General features: G+C 34.1%; 1 protein-coding gene and 1 long non-coding RNA gene across 2 annotated transcripts; both read right to left on the bottom strand.

The window, feature by feature from the left end:
• Positions 1-1523: 1523 nt before the first annotated feature.
• On the bottom strand, positions 1524-3714 carry LOC139866313 (RING-H2 finger protein ATL78-like). Its single transcript, XM_071854511.1, has one exon. The coding sequence runs from the start codon at positions 2457-2459 to the stop codon at positions 1779-1781; it is 681 nt and encodes a 226-aa protein (XP_071710612.1). The 5' UTR covers positions 2460-3714; the 3' UTR covers positions 1524-1778.
• Positions 3715-7847: 4133 nt separating this feature from the next.
• Positions 7848-9669, bottom strand: LOC139866314 (uncharacterized). Its single transcript, XR_011765374.1, has 4 exons — positions 9563-9669; positions 9207-9350; positions 8986-9083; positions 7848-8424 (listed from the first exon to the last, which is right to left on the bottom strand). It is a non-coding gene; the product is annotated as an uncharacterized lncRNA (long non-coding RNA).
• Between the last annotated feature and the right edge of the window lie 15138 nt (positions 9670-24807).

The raw sequence follows: 24807 nt of genomic DNA on the forward strand, positions 1-24807 counted from the left end.
ATGAAAAGTGTTTAGTTGTATTCCTTGTTAAATTACCTTTCCAACGATATAAAATACGTGTTTTGAATGTTTACGGTTCATAAGTTATGGTTGTTTGAAGTTGGATTCGTTTAAGTTTTCAAAACTGCCAGACTTGGTGAACAGATACATGGAGCGGCGCTCCATAACCTTGAGCGGCGCTCCAAACCCGGCTGTCCAAAGTTTCACTTTTTCGTTTAATTCTAACTATGCTACGTACCTCCGATTAACATGAAACTTGGTCAACATGCTTATATATGATTAAAAACCTCAGAAAAATAGTTCGGGACCCGACCCGAACGTGTTGACTTTTTCGTTGACTTTGAATTGATCAAAGTTAACTTTTGTCCAAACTTAACCAAATACTTATGCAATCATTCTAACATGCTTTTATACTTGTACCGTGCATGAAACTTGACAATTTAATTCGCATGCTATATAATCGAGTCGTAACGAGCCATATGACTAATTGAACACTTTGACCGACCGTGATTACCGATATTGATAAAACCTATTTGTTTAGGTCAAGACTAACATTTGTTCTTGCACACGTTTACCTTGTGAAGTACTTATTTACTCGTGCACTCAAGGTGAGATCATAGTCCCACTTTTACTCTTTTATACTTATACGTGGGATGAGAAAACATAAACGATTTATACTTTTATACTTTGAACACAAATACGAAAGCAAAGATACATACGAGTTAGAACAAAAATCCTCAAGTCCAATTATCATCAGTTACACTTGTAGGGTGTAAGCGTAAACTTATGTTGTGTGGTCATGCGGGTTTAACGAACCCTCATTCGGACGGTTCGCTACCGTTAGCGAATGAAATATAATTTTATCGGAATAGTGTAGGTTCTAACACTATATGCAGAGGTAAGATTCAGTTAAGCTTTGATAATTGGATGCTCGTGATACAAACACATCTTTTGAGATGTATACGCTTGATAATCTGTTTATACTAAATCTTGTGGTTCAAAACATACTTTATACATACACCTATGATTTTCACCAACGTTTTCGTTGACAGATTTTCTATGTTTTTCTCAGGTCCTTGAATACTAGGTGATACATGCTTCCGCACTATACTTTTTGATACTTGCTTGGATGTCGAGTATACTTGCATACGTGGAGCGTCTTTTGATTTATTCTTAAATTGTGTCGCATATGTTTCAATTGTACCTTAAACATTGTGATGTAACTAGTTGTCGAACTACTTTGTAAACCTTGAAACATCCTTACTTTTGAAATGAATGCGACATACTTTTGGTCAAACGTTGTTTTAAAGACTTATGACCACGTAACGGGATCTAAGTAGACGGCGTCGTCAATGACGATTTTGTCGGGTCGCTACAACAATTATAATTTTAAGTATAATTATAATTATAATTATAATTATAATTATAATATATATTACATATATAAATATATAATATACGATTGAATAACCTATGCCTTGCAAGTATCACGATTCACGAGCTTATCAATCATCATCTTTCTATCAAAATGTATCTTTAGTATAATTAATACTCCATACAGAAGAATTTTATATTGTTACAAATACTATAAACGTTGTATAGCCCAAAAAAAAAAAAAAAATTTATTTTTTTGTCATTTTAGAAGACAAGTAACTACTACTCCTTCATATATAACAATGTGCACTTACAGACATTACCAAGTATATATACATCGACTATGCTAGCTAGGTAGTAATTACATTTTTGTCTATTTTATAAAAAATCTTATTAGTACGACGTTATGGCGACATATAGCTTCTTATAACACCCTCATGTTGTAGAGGCACTAAGCTTACAATAGTGATCGAATGACTTGCACCTAATTGCTCTTGAGGTTGTTGTAAAGAAGCTGTACTACAACTACCAGCTGCTGTAAGAATCTTTTGGCATGTTTCAAGAAGACAGTGCCTGCAATTTGGACAGGACGAATGTGATTTGAGCCATTTATCGATGCAACCAACATGGAACCCGTGATTGCATTTAGGCATTATCTTAACTCGCTCCCCTGTTAAAAACTCACCCAGGCAAATTACGCATTCTTTGCCTAGTCCCGGTAGTTCCAATCCTTCCCAATATCTAACTGTTTGGAAACTCTTTAGTACCTTTTTCTTGATCCCTCTATTGGCCGCTAATCTAGCCGACATCGTATTATGATCTTGGCTAGAACTAAATTCTGAACCAACAAAACTTGTACATCTTAATGCACACCTAATGATGGAGTTCAACCCTAGTGAACATACTATAGCACATAAAAGGACTGAAAGAACCATTACGACATTCGAATCGAAGTTATTATGTGAAGTATTTAGGGTTGATGGTGGTGGAGCTAGTTGTTGTTGGGATGAAGAAAAAGTGTTAATTAGTAAGAGTTTTCTTGAATATAAATGATTTAAGTCAAGCATTGTAGGTACATTTGACATAATTATAAGTTGCTATTGTGTGATTTGATGAGGACTCTGTTTGAGATAGAATGTACGTTTGTTTATATAGATGTTTTAAAAAGGGGCCCAATTTGAGTAATTTGAATAAAACATGATCTTTGTAAGGGATTGTATGGAAGCCAACATAAGGTGGGATATTATCGATCTTCAATCTTCTATAATGGTAAATAAATAAAATAGTTTTTACTATAAATTATTAATTTCCCACCATTTGGGTCCGGCCTCCACTAAATTTTATCTTTTATTAAATACGAAAACTTTTACTCCGTAATATTGATATTGAATTGGGTCCAACTCACTCTCTAACTCAAATAATGCCATGTCTAGCTAGCTCGAATTTCCTACATCTTTTCCTTGTCGATAAATATAAATATTTCACGTGACATAGCACATGGTTTTAAGACACACTACTAGATCTGTATTTGTGGAATTATAGTTTATTATAGTTTACGAGCAAGTTTAAACTAAACATAGGAAATGATCGCTCTAATTAATATTCTATCCGTTTTAATTTAATAGTTTTGACTTTTGAGTTGAATTTTTTTCATAACTTGAACTATGGAGTTCCAAGCTCAACATCCGCGGCATTATAGTTTATTATAGTTTACGAGCAAGTTTAAACTAAACATAGGAAATTATCGCTCTAAGACCACTTGTATTGGTAGAAGACGTTTCTTGTGGTGTCACTTGCCTTTTTACACTTTTTGGATGAGTAGGTCGTGTTTCTTTATTGAGTGGAGTAGTGGTGGTGTTTCTTTTTGGTGTTAGTTAGGAGTATTGTGATGATGTGTTAAAATATAATTGAGTTAAGTATTAAAAGGGAATAAAAATAATATTTTTAAAATAATAATAAAAAAAAGAAACAAGAAACGGATGTTTCTTTATTCGTCTCTTTTCAACACACGCTCAAGAAATGCCCAAAAGTAACGCCTCAATACTTAAAAAATTGGTGTCACTTGGTGATGACTAGGCAAAGAAACGGCGTTTCTTGCCAGCCATTGATACAAGTAGTCTAATTAATACCCTATCCGTTTTAATTTAATAGTTTTGACTTTTGAGTTGAATTTTTTTCATAACTTAAACTATGGAGTTGCAAGCTCAACATCCGTGGCATGTTTGGTTTTTGTCTAGTAGGATTGAATAATTTGTTAAATGTGGAAAATTTTGAATGTTCCTGCCCATCATTTTTGTAATTGGGCTGATGTATTTATCTTGAGGTTCTACATTTTAGTTGTTTTTAATAAAATGCTTGGCTTTGCAAGAAAAGAATAAAAATTAAATAATTTTTTGTGTTATATAATAAAGTTATACAGAATGAAAATATATATATAATTTTTTTTATTCATATAAATTTTATCATGTATTATATAATTAAAAAAAATAAGAAAATTAAAGTTAAAGTTAGAAAAATAATAATTAATCTATGACTATTAAATTTTTTTTGGGTAATATTTATGACTATTAAATTGAGACGGAGAGATTAAGTAATTAACTTCTCAGGCCTCAACCAAAGAGATCAATACACATAATTCTTTAACTGAATTATTTTTACTTTTGGTCACTCGATCATGTTTTAAAGTATCAACTAATTGTTAGTTAGTTGTAAATTAGTTATTTTAAACTTAAGTGCATGACCTTGATTTGCAAGTGTGTATTGAAGTTGAATTACACATCAACAGCTTGATACTTCAATCTTTATCTCTATCTCTGTCTTTAATATGGAATTTGATTTGATTTTTATACCACTTTGCAGGGTTAGCATATATGCATTCTTCTCTAATTATTTTATTTGTTGTGGCCATAATATTTTATTCATAAAAAAGTCTCCACAAGATACTACTAGTATAAAATATACTGTACTAGTTTAAGACCCGCGATTTCGCGGGATTCTTGAAAGGTCAAATCATTTAAGCTTATAAAGTTAAATATATAAATTAAAAAACTATTATTATGTCTAGATGAACATTAAACCAAATGTTTTTTAGAGTGTTCAAATTTTAAAGTTTCAAAATGTATTAATGAACTTTTATTAAGTCTATGATAAACATTAAATCAAATGTTTTATAGGGGATTTAATTTTTTAAAGTTTCAAAATGTACTAATGAATAAATAAAAAAAACAAAATTTTGATTCAAATTAAATAAATCATCTCTGATATCGTGATGTAGTTTTAGGCAATTGAATTAAGAATTGTGAATGCTTATCTCATATCTTTGTTGTATTTTTTCACATATTCGACAATGTAGTTATTCTTGTTAGATGATCATGAATTGTGAATAATGCCATAACTCTTTGTCTTGTTGTTAGTATTTTGTGCATATCTGAGAAAGTCTTATGTCGTAATTCGTCAGCCTATAATGAGTTGAAACATTATATTTGTAATAAAATGCATAATGTTGTAATAACTTTTTTTTAATTATTTAGAAGATGTATGAAGTTTATGATTTAACATACCTCATCTATAAAGTTGTGCATAATAGTGAGCTTTTCAACTAAAAATGACAATAACTCTTTGTCTTGTAGTAGTTCGTTTTTTAGTTGTATTTTCTTGTTCAGTTGTATAACGTTTTCTTCCTCTTAGTAAAGTACGTCCACAATAAAAAAATATAATTGTACGTTAATTATAACAGTTTGAAATTAACAATTACTCTTGTTATTCTAACAATTGGAACCTGTTTTTTTCGGTGTTTCATAACCCTAAATAACATATAACTTATATTTAACTCATATAAATGTAGTTAGAATAAATTATTTCAATTTTTGTAATGTCATACTTTATAAGTTAATAACACAAATTATTAATACTTTTGTCTTTTTCAGAACTTCTACCAGAGTAAATATTGTGCATATATCTCTGGCCTCCTACATATTATGTACTAATACTCTTCCTACCGATCTTAATTTTCTACCGGTAATTCAATCAACATATCTCGCTCCCTAAACACTAAACCCTAAATCTAAACCTTAAACATATTAAACCCTAAACACTAAACCCTAATCCCTAAACAATAAACCCTAAAACCTAAACCCTATACCCTAAACCAGAAATTCTAAAATCTAAACCATAACCTGTAAACCATAAACCCTAAACACTAAACCCTATACACTAAACTCTAAACCCTAAATCCTATATCTAAACCATAACCCAACCTGAAACCATAAACCCTTTATCCTACACACTAAACCCTAAACCCTAAACCCTAAACTCTAAACCCTAAGCCCTATACCCCAAACCCTAAACCTTAAATTCTAAAATCTAAACCCTAAACTCTAAACCCTAAACCTTAAACCATATACCTTAAACCCTATACACTAAATCACAAACTCTAAACCCTAAATCCTATACACTAAATGCAAAAACCTAAACCCTATATCTATACTCTAAAGCATAGATTGTAAAAACTAAACCCTGAACCCTATACCATGAATTCTAAAATCTAAACCTTAAACCTTAAAGTCTAAACCATAAAGCCTAAACCCTAAACACTAAACCCCAAACCATATACACTAAACCCCAAACCCTAAACCCTATATCTAAACCTAAAACCCTAAACCCTAAACTGTCAACCCTTAACCCTACACACTAAACCCTAAACCATAAACCATAAACTCTAAAATATAAACCCTAAACTATAAAACCTAAACCATATACACTAAACCCTAAACCCTATATCTAAACACTAAACACTAAATCATAAATTCTAAAATCTAAACCTTAAACCTTAAACCTTAAAGTCCAAACCATAAACCCTAAACCTCATACTCTAAATTCTAAACCCCAAACCCTATATCTAAACCTTAAACCCTACATCCTAAACCCTAAATCAACCCTAGACTCTAAACCACCAACCGTTAACCGTACACACTAAACCCTAAACCCTATACCCTATACCCTATACGCTAAATTCTAAAATCTAAACCTGAAACCCTATAACTTAAACCCTATACACTAAACCCTAAAACCTAAATCCTAAACTCTAAACCCCATACACTAAACTAAACCCTTAACCCTATATCTAAACCTTAAACCCTAAACCACCAACCATTTACCCTACACACTAAACCCTAAACTCTGAACTCTAAAGCCTAAACCCTAAACCTTAAATTCAAAAATCTAAACTTAAACTATAAATCCTAAACCCTACACACTAAACCCTAAACCCTATCCTATACATTAAACCCTAAACCTTAAACTCTATATCTATACTCTAAACCATAAAATGTAAAAGTTAAACCCTAAGCCTTAAACCCTATACCCTAAACCCTAAGCCATAAATTCTAAAATCTAAACCTTAAAGTCTAAACCATAAACCCTAAACACTAAACCTTAAGGCCTATACACCAAACTCTAAACCTTAAACCATATATTAAACCCTAAAACATAACCCTAAATCAACCCTAAACCCTAAACCACCAACCCTTAATCCTACACACTAAACCGTATACCCTAAACCCTAAACTATAAATTCTAAAATCTAAACCCTAACCCTAAACTCTAAAACCTAAACCCTATACACTAAACCTTATACACTAAACCCTAAACACTAAACAGCAAACCCTAAACCATAAACCATAAAAACCTAAACCCTAAACTATATACCATAAAATCTAAAACTAAACCCTAAACTATAAACCCTAAACTCTTAACCCTAAACCCTAAACACTAAATCGTAAACCCTATACACTAAACCCTAAACCCTAAAGCATAAATTCTAAAATCTTGACCATAAGCCCTAAATCCTAAACTGTAAACCATAAATCGTAAACCCTAAATGACAATTCCTAAACCTTAAACCATTAACTCTCAACGTTAATCCTTTTTATCTATTAAGTTTAAACCCTATACACTAAACTCCAAACCCTAAACCCTATATCTAAACCCTAAACCACCAACCCTTTACCCTACACACAAAACCCTAAAGCGAAAACCCTAAACTCCAAACCCTAAACTCTAAACCTTAAATTCTAAAATCTAAACCCTAAACTCTAAACTCTAAACCCTAAACCCCAAATACTAAACCATATACCCTAATCCCTATACACTAAACCATACACCCTAAATCCTAAATCTTATACAGTAAACCCTAAACCTTAAACCCTATATTTATACTCTAAACCATTAATTGTAAAACTAAATGCTAAGCCCTAAACCCTAAAGCATAAATTCTAAAATCCAATCCTTAAACCTTAAAGTTTAAACCATAAACCGTAAACACTAAACCTTAAACCCTATACACTAAACTCTAAACCCTAAACCTTATATCTAAACCCTAAACCCTAAACCCAGAACTACCAACCCTTAATCCTACACACTAAACCCTATACCCTACATCCTAAACCATAAATTCTAAAATCTAAACCCTAAACACTAAAATCTAAAATCCAAACCCTATACACTAAAACCTAATCCCTAAACACTAAACCCTAAACTATAGACCATAAAACCCTAAACCCTAAACTCTATACAATAAATTCTAAAAACTAAACCCTAAAACATCATCTGAAAGCACCAAATTTTCTTCTGAATCGGTTCCCCAAAAGAATGGCACACTTCCATCAGCATCCTATATTGTAGATTCGATAATTGACATGCGATATTATACACTACTACAAACTACAAAATGAAAAGGTAGCCATGTAGGTGGTTATGAATTTGTAAAAGAAGTGTGTGAAAAGAGTGTCAACTTTCTATTTGATCAGTACAATGCTATTGTGATGCCAATTTGTCAATATGTTACCTTTATGTATCAACAAAATGAGTTCCAAACTTACAATTTATCCCCACTTGATTTCTTTATATGACAAAAATATGTAATATGTAAAATATAATAAAAGCCAACGATAGTTGTATGTGGGTAATGGTAAATTGGTTACTTAATCTTGTAAGAACTATATATCATCAAACCATAACTCCTTAACTGGCTTTCACATTTTCCAAGTTGCTCTGCAGTGTAGAAGTAGCATGTATGTTTTCAATACAAATTTGAAGGTTTTACTAATATGTTAAAAAGATTACAAAGAGCTGCTATTTTTTGCCAATCAACCAATAATTGGATGGATACAGGTTATACTTAAGTAGATAAATACCGATTTTGCAAATTTAACACATCACAACCAAAGTCAACTCGTTTTGACATATTTCCAAACCCACCCATTTTCCCACCTCAAAAAGCATAACTTACAAAAAAATATACATCATAACTTACAGAAATGATATCATGGTTTTACTTTCATGACTGAGTGATGTAATATATTAAATAACGTGTGCGATGTTTCAACTTTTATTTTGTTATTTTTAATTAACTCATAGTTAGTCGCATCCACACAAAATATAGCTTGAACAAATGTCACTGTAACAAAGAAAAGTTATGATGAATTTTTTTAGACTACATATATTTTTATGCTAAATCCTTTTTAAAGTTTTTACTGAACATTAGATTTTGAAAGTGCCACCATATTTGACACCCCCGAATAATAAATAAGTTAGTTTATAGTCAGACATAACCTGTCTATAGGTGCATAGGGATGAAAGATACTGAGAGCATGAACACACTCTTCGATCTCAATTACACCACTTCTCTTTTTATCAGACAGATCTAAAACCTACAATGCAAATGAGCATTTTGGTGATCATAATACACAGTTAATACGAGATGAACCCAATTCGATATTAGATTAAACATATTATGACAGACTATACGCTAGTTCAGTTCTAAAGGAGCTTACCCGATCTTAGTTAGGGTTTCGAGTTCTTGATTATTATATAAGAATTGATGAATCAACCTTCATCATTTAAAACCCTAAATTAGTTAAATGAAGATCGAAATCACCTGCAATTGTCCTATTCAAAGGAATCGGAATCGAAATTACCTGATTTCATAATACATCGGAATCGAAAACAAATTAATATTCAAACAATACAAATTAATATTCAAACAATTGCAAATCAATATAACAACCCTTATATTGATGGTTTGATAATTCGGTCCCTGTGTTTTAGCAATAAGTGAAAAGCCCTAATTTTTTCAATCAAAAGCCCTAATAATTTAAAAGTATAAGATGGCAAAAAATTGAAACATTACCGTTTGTATGATACTCGTGATTCAAGAATATAAAGTCTTCCTCAACCCATGAAAACAAATGTTTGATTTATTAGCTAATAGAAATAGATGATCATTTTGGATCTTTGGATAAAGGAGTATGTGAGGGTCTTTTTTTAATCTAAGGGTTAAAAAGTGAGTTTTTAAAATAATTATTACTTAATTAAACTCTCTTTTAATGTATAGAGTGAAGAGTGATATCTTCTTTTTTTTCTTTTGTTTTGTTAATGCTTTTCATATGCATGGTTTATCCGTTTATGTGGAAACGTAAACGATAAAGTTAAGCAACACTTAAATAGCTATAAACTAGTTTTTTAACCCTCGCTTCGCGCCGGAGTTTGGTTTTCAATACATTTTATTGCGTTTATTTTACAAAATTATTTCGTGGCTAACAATGATGTCGTTGAAGCGCAACTCGAGTCGAACGAAAATGTATAACACGTCAAAGATTTAGATGTTATCTTAAATTAACAATATATGTGTATTCCGCATTTCGCTATGGAGTTGTTGACTTTTTGGAATTTAACGCAATTAACTCGCTAGCTTATATTAACACTCCGTATGATTTAAGAATAGAACATTTACCGAGTAATATCAAAAAATTAGTAAATAATTTTTTAAAAAAATAATAAGACTCATATGTATATGTTGTTAATAGATGAAAATAGTTACGGAGGCCGTGAGGAAAAAATCAACGTGTATGATAGGTGGACTCAAATATTTAACTTTTTAAAAAAAACGTCCATTTTGCGCATAGTTAGTGACATTGTGTTCGTAAAGTTATTTCGAGCTTAACGATGGTGTCGGAAAATTTAACTCGTTGCGGCGATAATATATGACCCGTTGAATATTTGAGTAGAGTTTATTTAATATTTTTTTATGAAAATGTTGATTTGACAATTTACCCCCTGTTTGGGGGGTCGATTTTAATTTTTGAACAAAGTGTGGAGGCTTTTTTTGAAAAAAAAAGTGAAAGAACGAGAATGCCCTCGGTACTATTCATAACTTTTTTTCTAATAGATAATATGGTAACTAGTTATTTAACCCTCGCTTCGCGCCGGGGTTCGGTTTCCAATGTATTTTATTGCGTTTTTTTGCAAAATTATTTCGTGGCTAATGATGATGTCATTGAAGCGCAACTCGAGTCGAGCGAAAAGGTATAACACGTCAAAGATTTAGTTGTTATCTTAAATTAACAATATATGTGTATTTTCGCGTTTCGCTATGGAGTTGTTGACTTTTTAAAATTTAACGCAATTAACTCGTTAGCTTATATTAACACTCCGTATGATTTAAGAATAAAATATTTACCGAGTAATATCAAAAAAATTACTAAATAATTTTTTTTTAAAAAATAATAAGACCCATATGTATATGTTGTTAATAGATGAAAATAGTTACGGAGCCCGAGAGGAAAAATCAACGTGTATGAAATGTGGACTCAAATATTTAGCCTTTTTTAAAAAGAGTCTGTTTTGTGTATAGTTAGTGACATTGTGTTCGTAAAGTTATTTCGAGCTTAACGACGGTGTCGGAAAAATTTAACTCGTTGCGGGCGAGAAGATATGACTCGTTGAATATTTGAGTGAAGTTTATTTAAGATTTTTTTATGAAAATGTTGATTTGACACTTTACCCCACAAATAGGGGGGTCGATTTTAATTTTTGAACAAAGTGTGGAGGTTTTTTTTTTTAAAAAAAGGGTGAAAGGACGAAAATGCCCTCGGTACTATTCATAACTTTTGTCTAATAGATAATATGGAAATAGACAAGTCTCTTGGTTGAATTTTCGTACATGTGAATGATTTTTATCAAAAGTTTATGAATAAATTGGGCAAATATGTAATTAAAGTGTAACATGATCCAAATATTGTGAGGAATCAACACACATTACCTTATATCCAAGGTTGTAGAATTCGGATCTCGGGGAGATCTCGTTTGGACTTTTTTAGGGAGATCTCGGCATCTCGGAATAATCTCGGGAAGATCTCGGACGTTGACTTACGTTGACTTTATAGTTTTTAATAAAAATTTACATAAAAACATAAATATATGTATATTTATATACGTTTTTACGAGATTTTACAAGAATATCCGAGAAATGGGCAAGAAAATCTTAGAAATAACGAATTTTACAAGAAAATCTTACAAATTAGAAAGAAAATATGAGAAATCGTGGCTTTGACTAAGTTTGACCCATTTGACCGAGAAATCTCGGGAGATGAACATCTCGTCTCGGTTGCCTTCTAAAAACGAGATCTCGGGGAGATCTCGGGAGATTTACAACACTGCTTATATCTATTCACGCCCGGAATGGAGGGCTTCCATTGGCCAATTCCACTGTTCAACTTTTAACAATTTTTTTTTTATTTTTTGGGGGGGGGGGGGGGGGGGGGTACCACCTCTAAAGGTGATTTTTTTGAAAAATAATTGTAGCCGACTATATTATTGTTTTCTATCAATTTGTTTGTCAACAATTGTACACAACTATATTATTGATTCGGAGTATATACTTTTTTGTAGCTCTAAAGGTGAATTCTTTGGTCCAAAATTGTAGGAGGCTTTATTATTGGTTCCCGCAAACTCTAAGGTGATTTTTTTGGTCAAAAAATGTTTACGACTATATTATTGATTTCGGACAACATTAGAAAACAAGCGTAGCAAATATGTTTAGATTTTGGTACTTCATTTTTATTTTGCAACTAAATAATTTTTATCTTAATTTAAATGAGTAGCATTTTAACAACGAGTTATATGTTAATTATTCATTAAAAATTAATTTGATACATTAAAAAATGTTTCATTTTAAATATGAACAAGCAATTGGGCCAGCCCGCTACGCTGGGCCCAAATGCTGTAGCCCACCAAAAAAAAAATGTTAAAGCTAGTTTCAAACTCAGGACCTGCTGATCAGCAAACCCAACAGCAAACCAATGAGGCAGCCTTCCATTTTAGTATTTCATTACATTCCATTTTTATTTATCCACTTAAAAAAATCGAAAATCAAACTACCCCTCAATTTAGAGTTAATTACGAATTTAGCCTAATGGAATAGTGTTTTTTTTTTTTTTGTCTTTTCCCTTTTCTAAATGAATCTATGTATAATATTGGATGATTTGATAATTTTCGCCCAGCGTAGCGGGCAAGCTATTTCTCTTGTTTATTAAACAAGGTATGAGAACCAAATCAAAGAGTTTTTGTCAAATGAGTATCTTGATGTAAATCGAACCTCTAACCAAACATATCTATAAAAAACCTATAACTTTATCTGCTAAAGAAGAAGTCACAATATGATCCGGTTCGAAGTACCAATAAATCTATCAAATCCATCAATAGCATCTTATGCAACCGTATAAACCCAATTTACACACATAAGACACCAATATCTTGTGCAAAATAAGCATCGAACCATCAAACGTTTATAAATCAACAAGCACAACCAGTGGCGGAACCATGATTCTTTTTCACCGGGGCCGAAAAAAATTAAAACCGTAGCAATTTTTTTGGGCAAAATATGGATGTTTTGGGGCAAAAAATGAAGTTTTTTAGGCAAAATATGAAGGTTTTTGGGTAAAATTTGAGAGTTTGTGGGCAAAATTTGAAAGTTTTAGGCAAAATTTGAAGATTTTTGAGCAAAATTTGAAGGTTTTTGGACAAATTTGGAGATTTTTGATCAAAATTTAAAGGTTTTGGGACAAAATATATAAGTTTTGAGGCGAAAAAAAATTCACCCGTGGCAAAGTCGAAAAATCCAAAAAAATTTCACTAAAATTTCAAAATCGATTGGGGGTAGGCGCCACACCCTGCCCCCACCTAAGTCCGCCCCTGAGCACCACACATCTACCAGGACTATTAATGTTGGTGATTTTAGCATGATCCAACATACATTTTAGGGATTGGATTACTAATTTGAAAGTGTCTTTCGAACCATTGATACGTTACACGAATTCGGAGAAGTGTGGAGTGCACGTTCGTAAAACGTGAGGTGGTTTGAGGTTTCGTTTAGACTTGGAAATGTTATTTGGAACATAAGAAATGCGAAACAAGACTTGAAAAGGCCATACGAGTGAAAACCTTGAGTTTGGAAAAATGGAGTGCTGGCCAGGCTTAGCCCGCGGCGCGGCTCAGCCACCCGCGGCGCGGCCTAAGGCACAAAATCCATGTCGAGACTTTTGGCATTTTCAAGTGTTTTTCCTTTGTTAGCCCGCGGCGCGGCTCAAGGGCCCGCGGCGCGGCTTAATACAGGGGACGCTGAAAAGGTGTCTTTTTCACCCAAAAGGCACATTTCGAACCCCAAACGTTTTGGGGTTGTTCCAGGGCATTTTAACTCCGTTTTTTCATGTTTTTGGACCATTTTAAGTCTAAATACATGAATGAGAACTTCCAAGCAACTAGTGGGTATGAATCAAAGGTTGTGATTCTTCATCAAACCTTTTGACCCATTATAAATATACATTTGGTGTATTTGAAAAAGGTTCTAGATTTCAACCTTTTTACACACACTTTTATTTCATACAATTAGAGGATAATCTCTGCAATAATTTTGATTGTTTTCTTTTAGCCAAGACAACAATCTAGTCTTTGTCTTATCCCAATCGAAACTTCGTGTAACCCGTGGCTAATTGGGTCGAAATATTCGATTAGAAAAGTGTACACACGATTCAAAGATGAATCCGGAGTCGGTTCCGTTTCAGGCACGAAGATTACTTAAAATCCAAGTTCATAACATTCTAATCGAATATTTATCACCATGTCCGGTGAAACGGTAAAGGAAATGACTTCAAGGTTTGCAAAATTGGAAAGGTTTGAAGGGGCAGATTTCAGGAGATGGCAAAAGAAGATGAAGTTTCTTTTGACTTCATTGAAGTTGGTGTATGTTTTGTCCACTCCAAGGCCCGTTGAATCGGATGAAGAGACCATGGAAAATGCCCGGTTAAGGAGCAAATGGGACAATGATGACTTGCTGTGTCGTGGCCACATTCTAAATGGTATGTCCGATGTTTTATTTGATGTTTACAATTCGGTTGAATCGGCCAAGGAACTTTGGGATAAATTGGAGGCCAAGTATATGGCCGAGGATGCATCTAGCAAGAAATTCCTTGTTAGTAATTTCAACAATTACAAGATTGTTGATACTAGGCCCATCATGGAACAATTTCATGAGATCCTTAGGATCTTGGGGCAATTTACCCAACACAAAATAAGTGTGGATGAAACTTTTACCGTTTCATCCATCATTGACAAATTGCCACCTTCATGGCAAGATTTCAAACACACACTCAAACACAATAAGGAAGAGATGAATTTGAATGAGTTGGGAAGTCACTTGAGAATTGAGGAATCAATTCGGGCACTAGATAGTGGCAAGGGAAAGGGTAAATAAGTGGGATCTTCTTCAATCAACATGATTGAAGATAAATCTCATGGAAATAAATACAACAAGAAATCTAACAACAAGAAGTGAAAGTCTGAAAACAACAAGAATGCGTCCAATAAGAAGGACAAGAAGTCTTGTTGGAGATGTGGCAAACCCGGTCACTTTAAGCGAGATTGCAAAGTCAAGATGGTAGAAGGAGCAAGTACATCGGGTGCGGGCCAAGGATCAAAGGATCCTACTCCTAATCAAGGTCAAAATTCTGACTTTGTGACTATTCCAATTAAGAATTATGTTTCGCATATTTCTGATGCATTCTATGTACAGGATGATACAATTGGATGGTGGGTAGATTCGGGTGCAACTTGCCATGCTTGCAAGGATCGTGAATGGTTCAAAAATTTTGTACCGGATAAGGATGTTTTGCACATGAGCAACGAATCTAGTGCTAGTGTTGTTGGTTATGGAAATGTTGTATTGGAGTTTAGCTCCGGAAAATCTATTACTCTCTATAATGTATTGTATGTACCTAACTTACGTAAGAATCTTGTATCTAGTCCCATGTTGAATAAATGTGGGTATAAACAAGTGTTTGAAAGTGACAAATATATATTGTCTAAGTGTGGTGTGTTTGTTGGTTTTGGGTACTATAACAATGGAATGTTCATGCTTAATCTCAAAAATGTTCCTAGGGCCATTAATTATACTTGCATGATTAGTTCTAGTATTTGTGATTTCGGTTTATGGCATGCTCGGTTAGGTCATGTACATTACAAACGAATGTATGAAATGTCTAAGGATGACTTAATACCAAGTTTTGATAAACATTTAGATAAATGTAAAACTTGTATGCTAACAAAGATCACTAGACAACCTTTTAGAGAACTAAACCGGAAATCATCTTTATTGGAACTAATTCATAGTGATTTATGTGATCTTCATGCTACTCCTTCAATGGGTAACAAGAAGTACATGATTACTTTTATAGATGATTCGTCTAGGTATTGTTATGTGTATCTTTTGCATTCTAAAGATGAAGCTTTAGACAAATTTAAAATCTATAAAACTGAAGTAGAATTGCAACTTGATTGTTCAATTAAAACGTTGCGTACCGATCGAGGTGGCGAGTACTATGACCCGGAATATTTTCAATCGATAGGAGTTATTCACCAAACCACGGCTCCTTATACGCCACAACAAAATGGTATAGCCGAAAGGAAGAATAGGACACTTAAAGAGATGGTTAATTCCATGTTGTCTTATTCCGGTTTGAGTGAGGGATTTTGGGGGGAAGCCATGCTAACGGCTTGTTACATCTTGAATAGGGTTCCCAATAAGAATGGGAAGAAGACTCCATATGAACTTTGGTTTAACAAACGTCCTAACTTGCATTACTTGCGAGTTTGGGGATGTAGGGCGGTCGTGAGACTTCCGGAACCCAAAAGGAAAACATTGGGTGAAAAGGGTATTGAATGCATCTTTATTGGATATGCCGAGCATTACAAGTCGTATAGATTCTTTGTCATTGAGCCGAATGACGCCATTTCGGCTAATACCGTGATTGAATCTAGAGATGCAATATTTGATGAATCTAGATTTACATCAATACCTAAACCAAAGGATGTGGTACCTATTGAAAGTACCTCCCAAGGTGCTCAATTGGAAGAAATTTCAAATGAGACTCATGAGCCACGTAGAGGGAGTAGGAAAAGGACTCCTAAATCATATGGTGAGGATTTTCAACTATTCTTAGTTGAAGGAACTAGAGATAATGTCATATCTCAACTTCATTATTGTTACAATATTGAAGAGGATCCGAGGACATATGATGAGGCTATGAGGTCTCGTGACGTTGCCTTTTGGAAAGAGGCAATTCGTGACGAGATAGACTCTATCATGGAAAATAATACATGGGTTCTAGTTGATTTGCCTCCCGGTTGTAAACCTTTGGGCAACAAGTGGATCTTCAAAAGAAAGATGAAAGTTGATGGATCGGTTGACAAGTTTAAAGCACGTTTGGTCATACAAGGCTTTAGGCAAAAGGAGGGTATTGATTACTTTGATACTTATGCTCCGGTTGCGCGTATCAACACCATTAGATTGTTGATTTCGCTTGCGTCAATTCACAATCTTGTTATTCACCAAATGGATGTAAAAACCGTTTTTCTTAACGGTGATTTGGAGGAGGAGGTGTACATGAAACAACCGGAAGGTTTTGTCATGCCGGGACAAGAGACAAAGGTGTGCAAGTTGATTAAGTCTTTGTATGGACTTAAACAAGCACCAAAGCAATGGCATCAAAAGTTTGATGATGTCATTTTGTCTCATGGCTTTATGATCAACCAATCGGATAAGTGTGTGTATAGCAAATTTGACCACAAAGGGGAATGGTGTGATTATTTGCTTATATGTGGATGACATGTTGATATTTGGTACTAGCCAAGATCAAGTTGATAAGACCAAAGAATTTTTGTCATCTAAGTTTTCGATGAAGGATATGGGGGTTGCGGATGTGATTCTTATGATAAGGATCATCCGTGGTGATAATGGCATCACAATAACTCAATCTCATTATATTGAGAAGATCCTCAAGAAGTTCAATCTTGAGGATACCTCCCCGGTAAGTACTCCCATTGATCCTACTCTTAAGCTCTTACCCAATACGGGTTTGGCGGTGTATCAACTTAAATACGCGAGTGCTATAGGGTGTCTAATGTATGCAATGACTTGCACTAGACTGGACATTGCCTATGCGGTGGGTAAATTGAGTAGATTTACTAGTAACCCGGGTTCTCACCATTGGCAAGCTGTGAATAGAGTATTTAAGTATTTGAAGCGAACCAAGGACTTTGGTATCACGTATACCGGCTTCCCTTCTATCTTAGAAGGTTATTCGGATGCAAGTTGGATAACCAATATGGAAGATCATTCTTCTAATACTGGTTGGATATTCCTACTTGGTGGAGGGGCAATTTCATGGGCTTCCAAGAAGCAAACATGTATCACAAATTCAACAATGGAGTCGGAATTTGTTGCATTGGCTGCGGCGGGTAATGAAGCCGAGTGGTTAAGGAATTTGGTTTATGAGATTCCTTTATGGCCAAAGCCCATTCCTCCTATTGGTATACATAGCGATAGTGCTTCAACGGTGGCTAAGGCTTATAGTCACATGTATAATGGTAAGTCTAGACACTTGGGTGTTAGACATTCCATGGTACGTGAATTAATCACAAATGGAGTGATCTCCATTGATTTTGTGAGATCAGAACAAAATCTAGCGGATCACTTGACCAAGGGACTAGCCAGAGACTCGGTGCACAAGTTGGCTATTGGTGTGGGATTGAAGTCCATCTAAATCTTTCAAAGTGGGATACCCAATTCCCTTCTAGTACAACGCTAGAAGCTTGAATTCAATGAGGAAAGCCTATTTTGAGAAGATTGGAACACATGTTTATCATATAATCCCAAGGTATGTGTTCGGACCTACAAGATAAAGTAAGGTTGAAGTTTATAACTTCTTAATAGTTCTCTTGATAAATTGCATTGTAGGAGCAAGACTGAAGAGAGCTACCTAAGTGGACATGAAGTTGAGCCGCTTCAAGAAAGCTTTGGACTTAGTTTTCTATATGTTCATGATTGGATTGGGACACATGGCTCCTAATAGTGTCAAGTTTGTATTGTTAGAGATTATGGAACTAGTGTGTATATTATCGACAGGTTTTCAAATGAATTGATGGGTTCAAACTATTAGAGCACCCTGATTTTCGAATTCTTGCACGTGTAATATACTATGTGTAAATTCAATCTATGTGACATTTACATTTATGCATTAGTTTCTAATTGTTGGTATTTTAGTAATCAAGGATCATACTAAAATGGGGGGGATTTGTTGGTGATTTTAGCATGATCCAACATACATTTTAGGGATTGGATTACTAACTTGAAAGTGTCTTTCGAACCATTGATACGTTACACGAATTTGGAGAAGTGTGGAGTGCACGTTCGTAAAACGTGAGGTGGTTTGAGGTTTCTTTTAGACTTGGAAATGTTATTTGGAACATAAGAAATGCGAAACAAGACTTGAAAAGGCCATACGATTGAAAACCTTGAGTTTGGAAAAATGGAGTGCTGGCCAGGCTTAGCCCGCGGCGCGGCCTAAGGCACAAAATCCATGTCGAGACTTTTGGCATTTTCAAGTGTTTTTTCTTTGTTAGCTCGCGGCGCGGCTCAAGGGCCCGCGGCGCGGCTTAATACAGGGGACGCTGAAAAGGTGTCTTTTTCACCCAAAAGGCACATTTCGAACCCCAAATGTTTTGGAGTTGTTCTAGGGCATTTTAACTCCGTTTTTTCATGTATTTGGACCATTTTAAGTCTAAATACATGAATGAGAACTTCCAAGCAACTAGTGGGTATGAATCAAAGGTTGTGATTCTTCATCAAACCTTTTGACCCATTATAAATATACATTTGGTGTATTTGGAAAAGGTTCTAGATTTCAACCTTTTTACACACACTTTCATTTCATACAATTAGAGGATAATCTCTGCAATAATTTTGATTGTTTTCTTTTAGCCAAGACAACAATCTAGTCTTTGTCTTATCCCAATCGAAACTTCGTGTAACCCGTGGCTAATTGGGTCGAAATATTCGATTAGGAAAGTGTACACACGATTCAAAGATCAATCCGGATTCGGTTCCGTTTCAGGCACGAAGATTACTTACAATCCAAGTTCATAACAATTAACCACCGAAATATTAGGCTTAAGATTAAAGTAAGCGTGTTTGATAATACATGTGTTTCTTTTTGTTCGATACGAATCTTTAACATCCAACAAAGTTTGCACGACCAAAAATACTCGAGCCATTTAGTTTCAAAAAACCGCATCTCGAGCAAATTCAGGGGAGGCGTAAGACACAAAGGCATACCTCCTTGCCCTCCAAAGTTTAACCTCGGTAATTTATCCTTCGTTTCCGAACACACTACAAAGCATATCCTGCGTACCAACGAAAATGTACAACCTGAAGTTGTAGAATTTACAGGTGTTGTAATAGCAGGAGTAGAAATACCTTCGACACAGTGACCATTCAAAACGTCTACCTTCATCGGAGGAAAATCCAGCACCTAAAGAAGAAGGAAAGATAGAGATGGGAGGTTAATTGAGAGCACCACCAACAATTTTCCTGAAGAAAGAAGGAATAGCATTGGTATCATGGTTTAAAATTTTAGAAATTGATGGCTTTGAATGAAAAGAGGACATTATGAAGGAAGAGAAAAAACAAGGTACAAATAAAGAAGAAAGGACAAAAGATAAAATCAGATAGGTGTAAGAGTTAATGCAACTGGAGAAGAAAAAAGGTAGGTGGTTGATGATTAACGAAGTTTGGCTTGAGTGGTATGTGGGTGGGATCCAACTTGAGGTACTGTCAATCCATGTTCGATTCTCACTTCAAGCAGGGAGTTTTCAACCTTTGATGGTACTGCTAACATTAATGCGATTTGGGAAAGTCTCTGAGGGGTTTTTCCAACCTTCGATGGTACTGTCAACATCGTCGCGAATTGTGTTTTCTCCTAACGTGTGTGTGAGTGACAATGAGAGCATTCGATGTCGATTTAGTTGTTTAACAAAAATGTGGTTGATGGTGGAGCATGTCGGAGAAGGGAGGAGATAAAAGGGGAGAAATGGAGTTTCAAAATATCGGGTAGAGATTTGAAATAGTCACAAAAAACCGATAGAGATCAAAAGCATGGTTTGACTTTTAGTACAATACATTAAAATTGAGGCGATGCACGGAGTAGAGTTTATGCATTAGATGAAATAAGTTTGGGAGAAAGTAAAAAGGTTAAAATTAAAGGATGGATTTACCTCATGTGTACAATATGTGAGGGGATTTAACGGATATTTTTTAATATAATAGTTTCAAATCAAAATTACTGACCTTGTCAAAAAGAAAAGTTTAGATACCGAATCTGTAATTTCATACGATCTTGTCAAAAAGAAAAGTTGAAAGGTTGAATATGTAATTTTATACAAATCACAGGGACTGTCGTCGTAACTTTGTCGAGGATATAAAAGCTTAGATTTTACTAGTATTATATTGGGAACGAATTGAAAATAAATTGAGGCTCCCGCCAGTTGCCCTCCATAACTCTTTTCAAATAATTTGGGTTCTCAGACAAACGGCCGTCGATTCTCGTGGTTCATACTCTTCTTTCTTATTGAGGTTCGTTATATTCACCCATTCTTTATGCGCATCTGATTTGCTTGATTCATCATCCATCATTTGTTCATATGACTGTCACGCAATCATATATTGAGTTTTTCATCAATTAATCGTTCGAATTGTGGATAGTAAATACAATATTCTGTATGTGAGAACATTATTATTGCAAAACCCTAATTTTTTAATTATAATTATATAACTGTCTTGAATAGAATCATCGATCTTATGATACAATTAAAACCGAAGAAATTAACAATCTTTAGTATCTTTTATAGTACTCCAGAGATTTAAGATTTGTTAAATAATTAATATGGTTAGGTGATTGTTTTCTCTCATACTGGCAAAGGAAAACAGAGTGCCGTATGCAATAGTTATCAATTTTTTTTTTATTTTTATCCGTTATTATTGTATGACTTATTATCGTGCCTTATACATATGCATGATTTAAATAGGATATACCTTATTATAATGTCTTAAAATGCCATTGTACACCATTAAGTGGTGTTCCTGTTCTTGTTTATTGAATAAAGTAACTTACATATTACGCCTTTGATCATTATTTTGTTCTAGTACATCTGCAGTATCTCCAGGTTTAATATTTAGATTTATGAATGTAGGCCTACAGTCTTTGTACCTTATCTTCCATTATAGTGATTTCTAAGAGTTTTTCAGTGTCTGAAAGTTACAAAGCGCATACACGTAGCATCTATGATTTTGTTAGTAAGTCAATACGTCATTAGTTTCAGTATAGTGAGAATGCTAGCAGAACATGAAATCTCTTATTTCCCTTATCGTTCTTTGAGTTTTTATAAACGCAAAAGATCTCAATGTTGCAGTATCAAGATTATAGTCTGCGATGATATATTTACGATTGTCTAATACAATTCTTAGCAAAGCAGAGCTGCCATGAAATCAAACGTGCAGAGAAAAGGAATATTAGCACACAGGAGGCCCGCTGTGGGAACAAGCAAACTGAGAAAGGATACAAACAGACAAAAAGGGTGTGCACAGATAGCATCAGGTTAGGCATCATATGCACAACTTTCTGTGGCTAGTACTATTGTTAGAAGTGGCACTTTTGGCCCATTTACTTATGAATGGATTGTTTTGAGTTATGTTTTGTCTCAAAGGGGTCAATATCATGACACTAATTACCTAAAGTGTTGAAAATACTGTACACATCTTCTTACATTGGCTTTTTAATAATGTGAATTTTTATTGTTAATTTGTAATTATATCATTTCTTATCACAATTCAGACGGATGTTGACCAACGTTGACTTTTAAATAACAATATATTAAATTTAAATCTTTCAAACATAAATACTTTAAAAATAAATAATTTATAATTAAGATGATGTGGTGTTAGTTTAAATAATATCTATGTTTTTTATAATGTTTTACATAACTATAATTATAGCGTATCTAATAATTTATTTTTAAAGATACTATGTAAGTCGGTGGTTTCCCAACTAATTTTTTAATGGCCTTGGGATTTTCACTTAACCTAGAACAAGACTTGACAAAAAGTCGACTTTTGACCAACATTGATCCGACTTTTTCTTTGACTTGACTTTTTTAGCGTTGATCGACTAATTATACTTTTTTGGGCGAAATGGGACGGGCTAGTCACCAAACTGCCGTTTGCAGCCATGACTGATCATATTCAATGCATTAAAAAACATACAGTATTTTTTTTTCAGACAATTCCTTTGCAGGTCAATCCAAACTGACTTGTACTAAGAATTAAGAAATTACTTGCTGCCTGCTTTGACCGGTTACCCTACCATTGCTACCAATACGATTTGCCACCTTTAACTATAGTATACCTCTTGCACTGGGTATGTACTTATGAGTTTGTAGTCAATTCTTGATACATGACGACATACTTGACGCTTTTTCTGGCTTGTATGCTGCATCAAAAGCCTTATTATTACAAATGTTGTTTAACTTTTTCTTTACGTTTTCACTTTATTCTGTTGGTCTCCCATCTCAAAATAATTGTGCATTTACTATTTCACTGAATTAGTTGGCTTGCTTAAGCTTCCTTACTGGTTTATGTGAATCTGATAGTTGAAGGGACAAATTTTGTGCTTGTAGGTGGTGTTTTGCCTTTTAGTGCTACAGAAGTACCAAGTCGTCAGCTTTCAGTTAATGAACCATCAATAGGAAGGAAAAAGGAATTATCATTACATGTTGATCCTATGGCAAAGATTAAGCTGCAACTGTTTCCGGTTGATGAAGTTACTCGTATAGGATTAGAGAAGGTGAGTGTACAAAGGTAATTATGTTTTCATGTTATGAGTCCAAAAAATACTAATAATAATTGTCTTTTTGTCACTTGTGTAATTTTTTTTCTCATCATAGGATGGTCTCAATCCGTTTCTAGAACTCACACTTAGAGCTAAGAAGAAGATATCATCTGTTATTAAACACATAAATGCAAAATGGGGTGGCTCAAGCATAGCTGTAGGGGAGACAATGCTTTTACCTTATGGTGATGATGATGGACACCTCAGACACTTAGAAGATGATATGAGCAGAAGAAGTTGGACATTGAAGGATACTGTTATTAGTGCTGGAGATGTTTACACAGCTCTACAAAGTCCTGATATATTTCGCTTAAGGTTTGTTTTTAGCTCAATCCTGGTTCCACTGTTGTTACCGAGTAATGGTGGCAATTTAGTTTATGCTTTATCTTCAACATGGCAAACGGATAACATGAAAAACCAATGTTTAAGGAAACAGGCAACAGTCTCCATAAGTGCAGTTTGATAGCATAAAATCTTATACTCCGTAATATTTATTCAGAAAATAAAGATTATTGAAATATCAAAAAGATTTCAACCTTATTTGACACACCAGTTGTTAATAAAATAGTCAAACGTATTCGATGAAAAGTGAATTGGATCAACCTGATTATACATGTTTTTATCTATACTAGAAGTTATCCGTTTTAAAAATTTGCCCAACCCACCCGATCTACCCGTTTGTCCGTCTCTACTAATTAGGGTATGTCTATATCTGTATATCATAAACGTAAAACATTTCATTGGTTTCTAGTTATGGCTGGTTCTCTGATCATGATGGGTCTCAAAGGGTTTCTGCAGCAGCAACCATTACTCATAACTGCATTAATTCTGAAAGCATGCCGAAAGTTATCGAGACTACAGAAGAAAGGAAATGTTTAGAGCCAACTACTACTGAACTTTCAGTAACTGAACACGTGGTAATACGTTTTTATCATCTTTTCTCCTTCAATACGCTGTCTGTTCTTCCTTAGATTTTCTTTTATCCCAGTATATTGTGTGTGATCGTCTGAACTAGAGGCCATGGTTTCAACGCAGTTGCTTATGTTTGGGTTAATATTGGATGTGGTTGATCATAAATGGACCGAACTGTAATCTACCTATTGACGCATAATTAGTAGTTAAAAATTCTGATTATGATCGTATTAATATTGTTTCTGCAATCTATTTACACAATAAATAGTAGTAAAAGAATAATCAGACAGGGCTTGTGTGTTAGCCTCGGCCTGCTTCAAACTTATTGAATCTGATCCATTAACTTGATCCGGTGTTACTATCCAACGTGGCTACCCTGCACATCTTGAAACCGTGAAACCCGATTAGG

Source organism: Rutidosis leptorrhynchoides, chromosome 9, assembly GCF_046630445.1.
Source record: "Rutidosis leptorrhynchoides isolate AG116_Rl617_1_P2 chromosome 9, CSIRO_AGI_Rlap_v1, whole genome shotgun sequence".
In the NCBI taxonomy this organism is placed as follows: domain Eukaryota; kingdom Viridiplantae; phylum Streptophyta; class Magnoliopsida; order Asterales; family Asteraceae; genus Rutidosis; species Rutidosis leptorrhynchoides.

What these genes read in the sequence shown, in the direction of transcription:
- LOC139866313 (XM_071854511.1), bottom strand. Translation starts at nt 2,459, where the DNA reads ATGTCAAATGTACCTACAATGCTTGACTTAAATCATTTATATTCAAGA.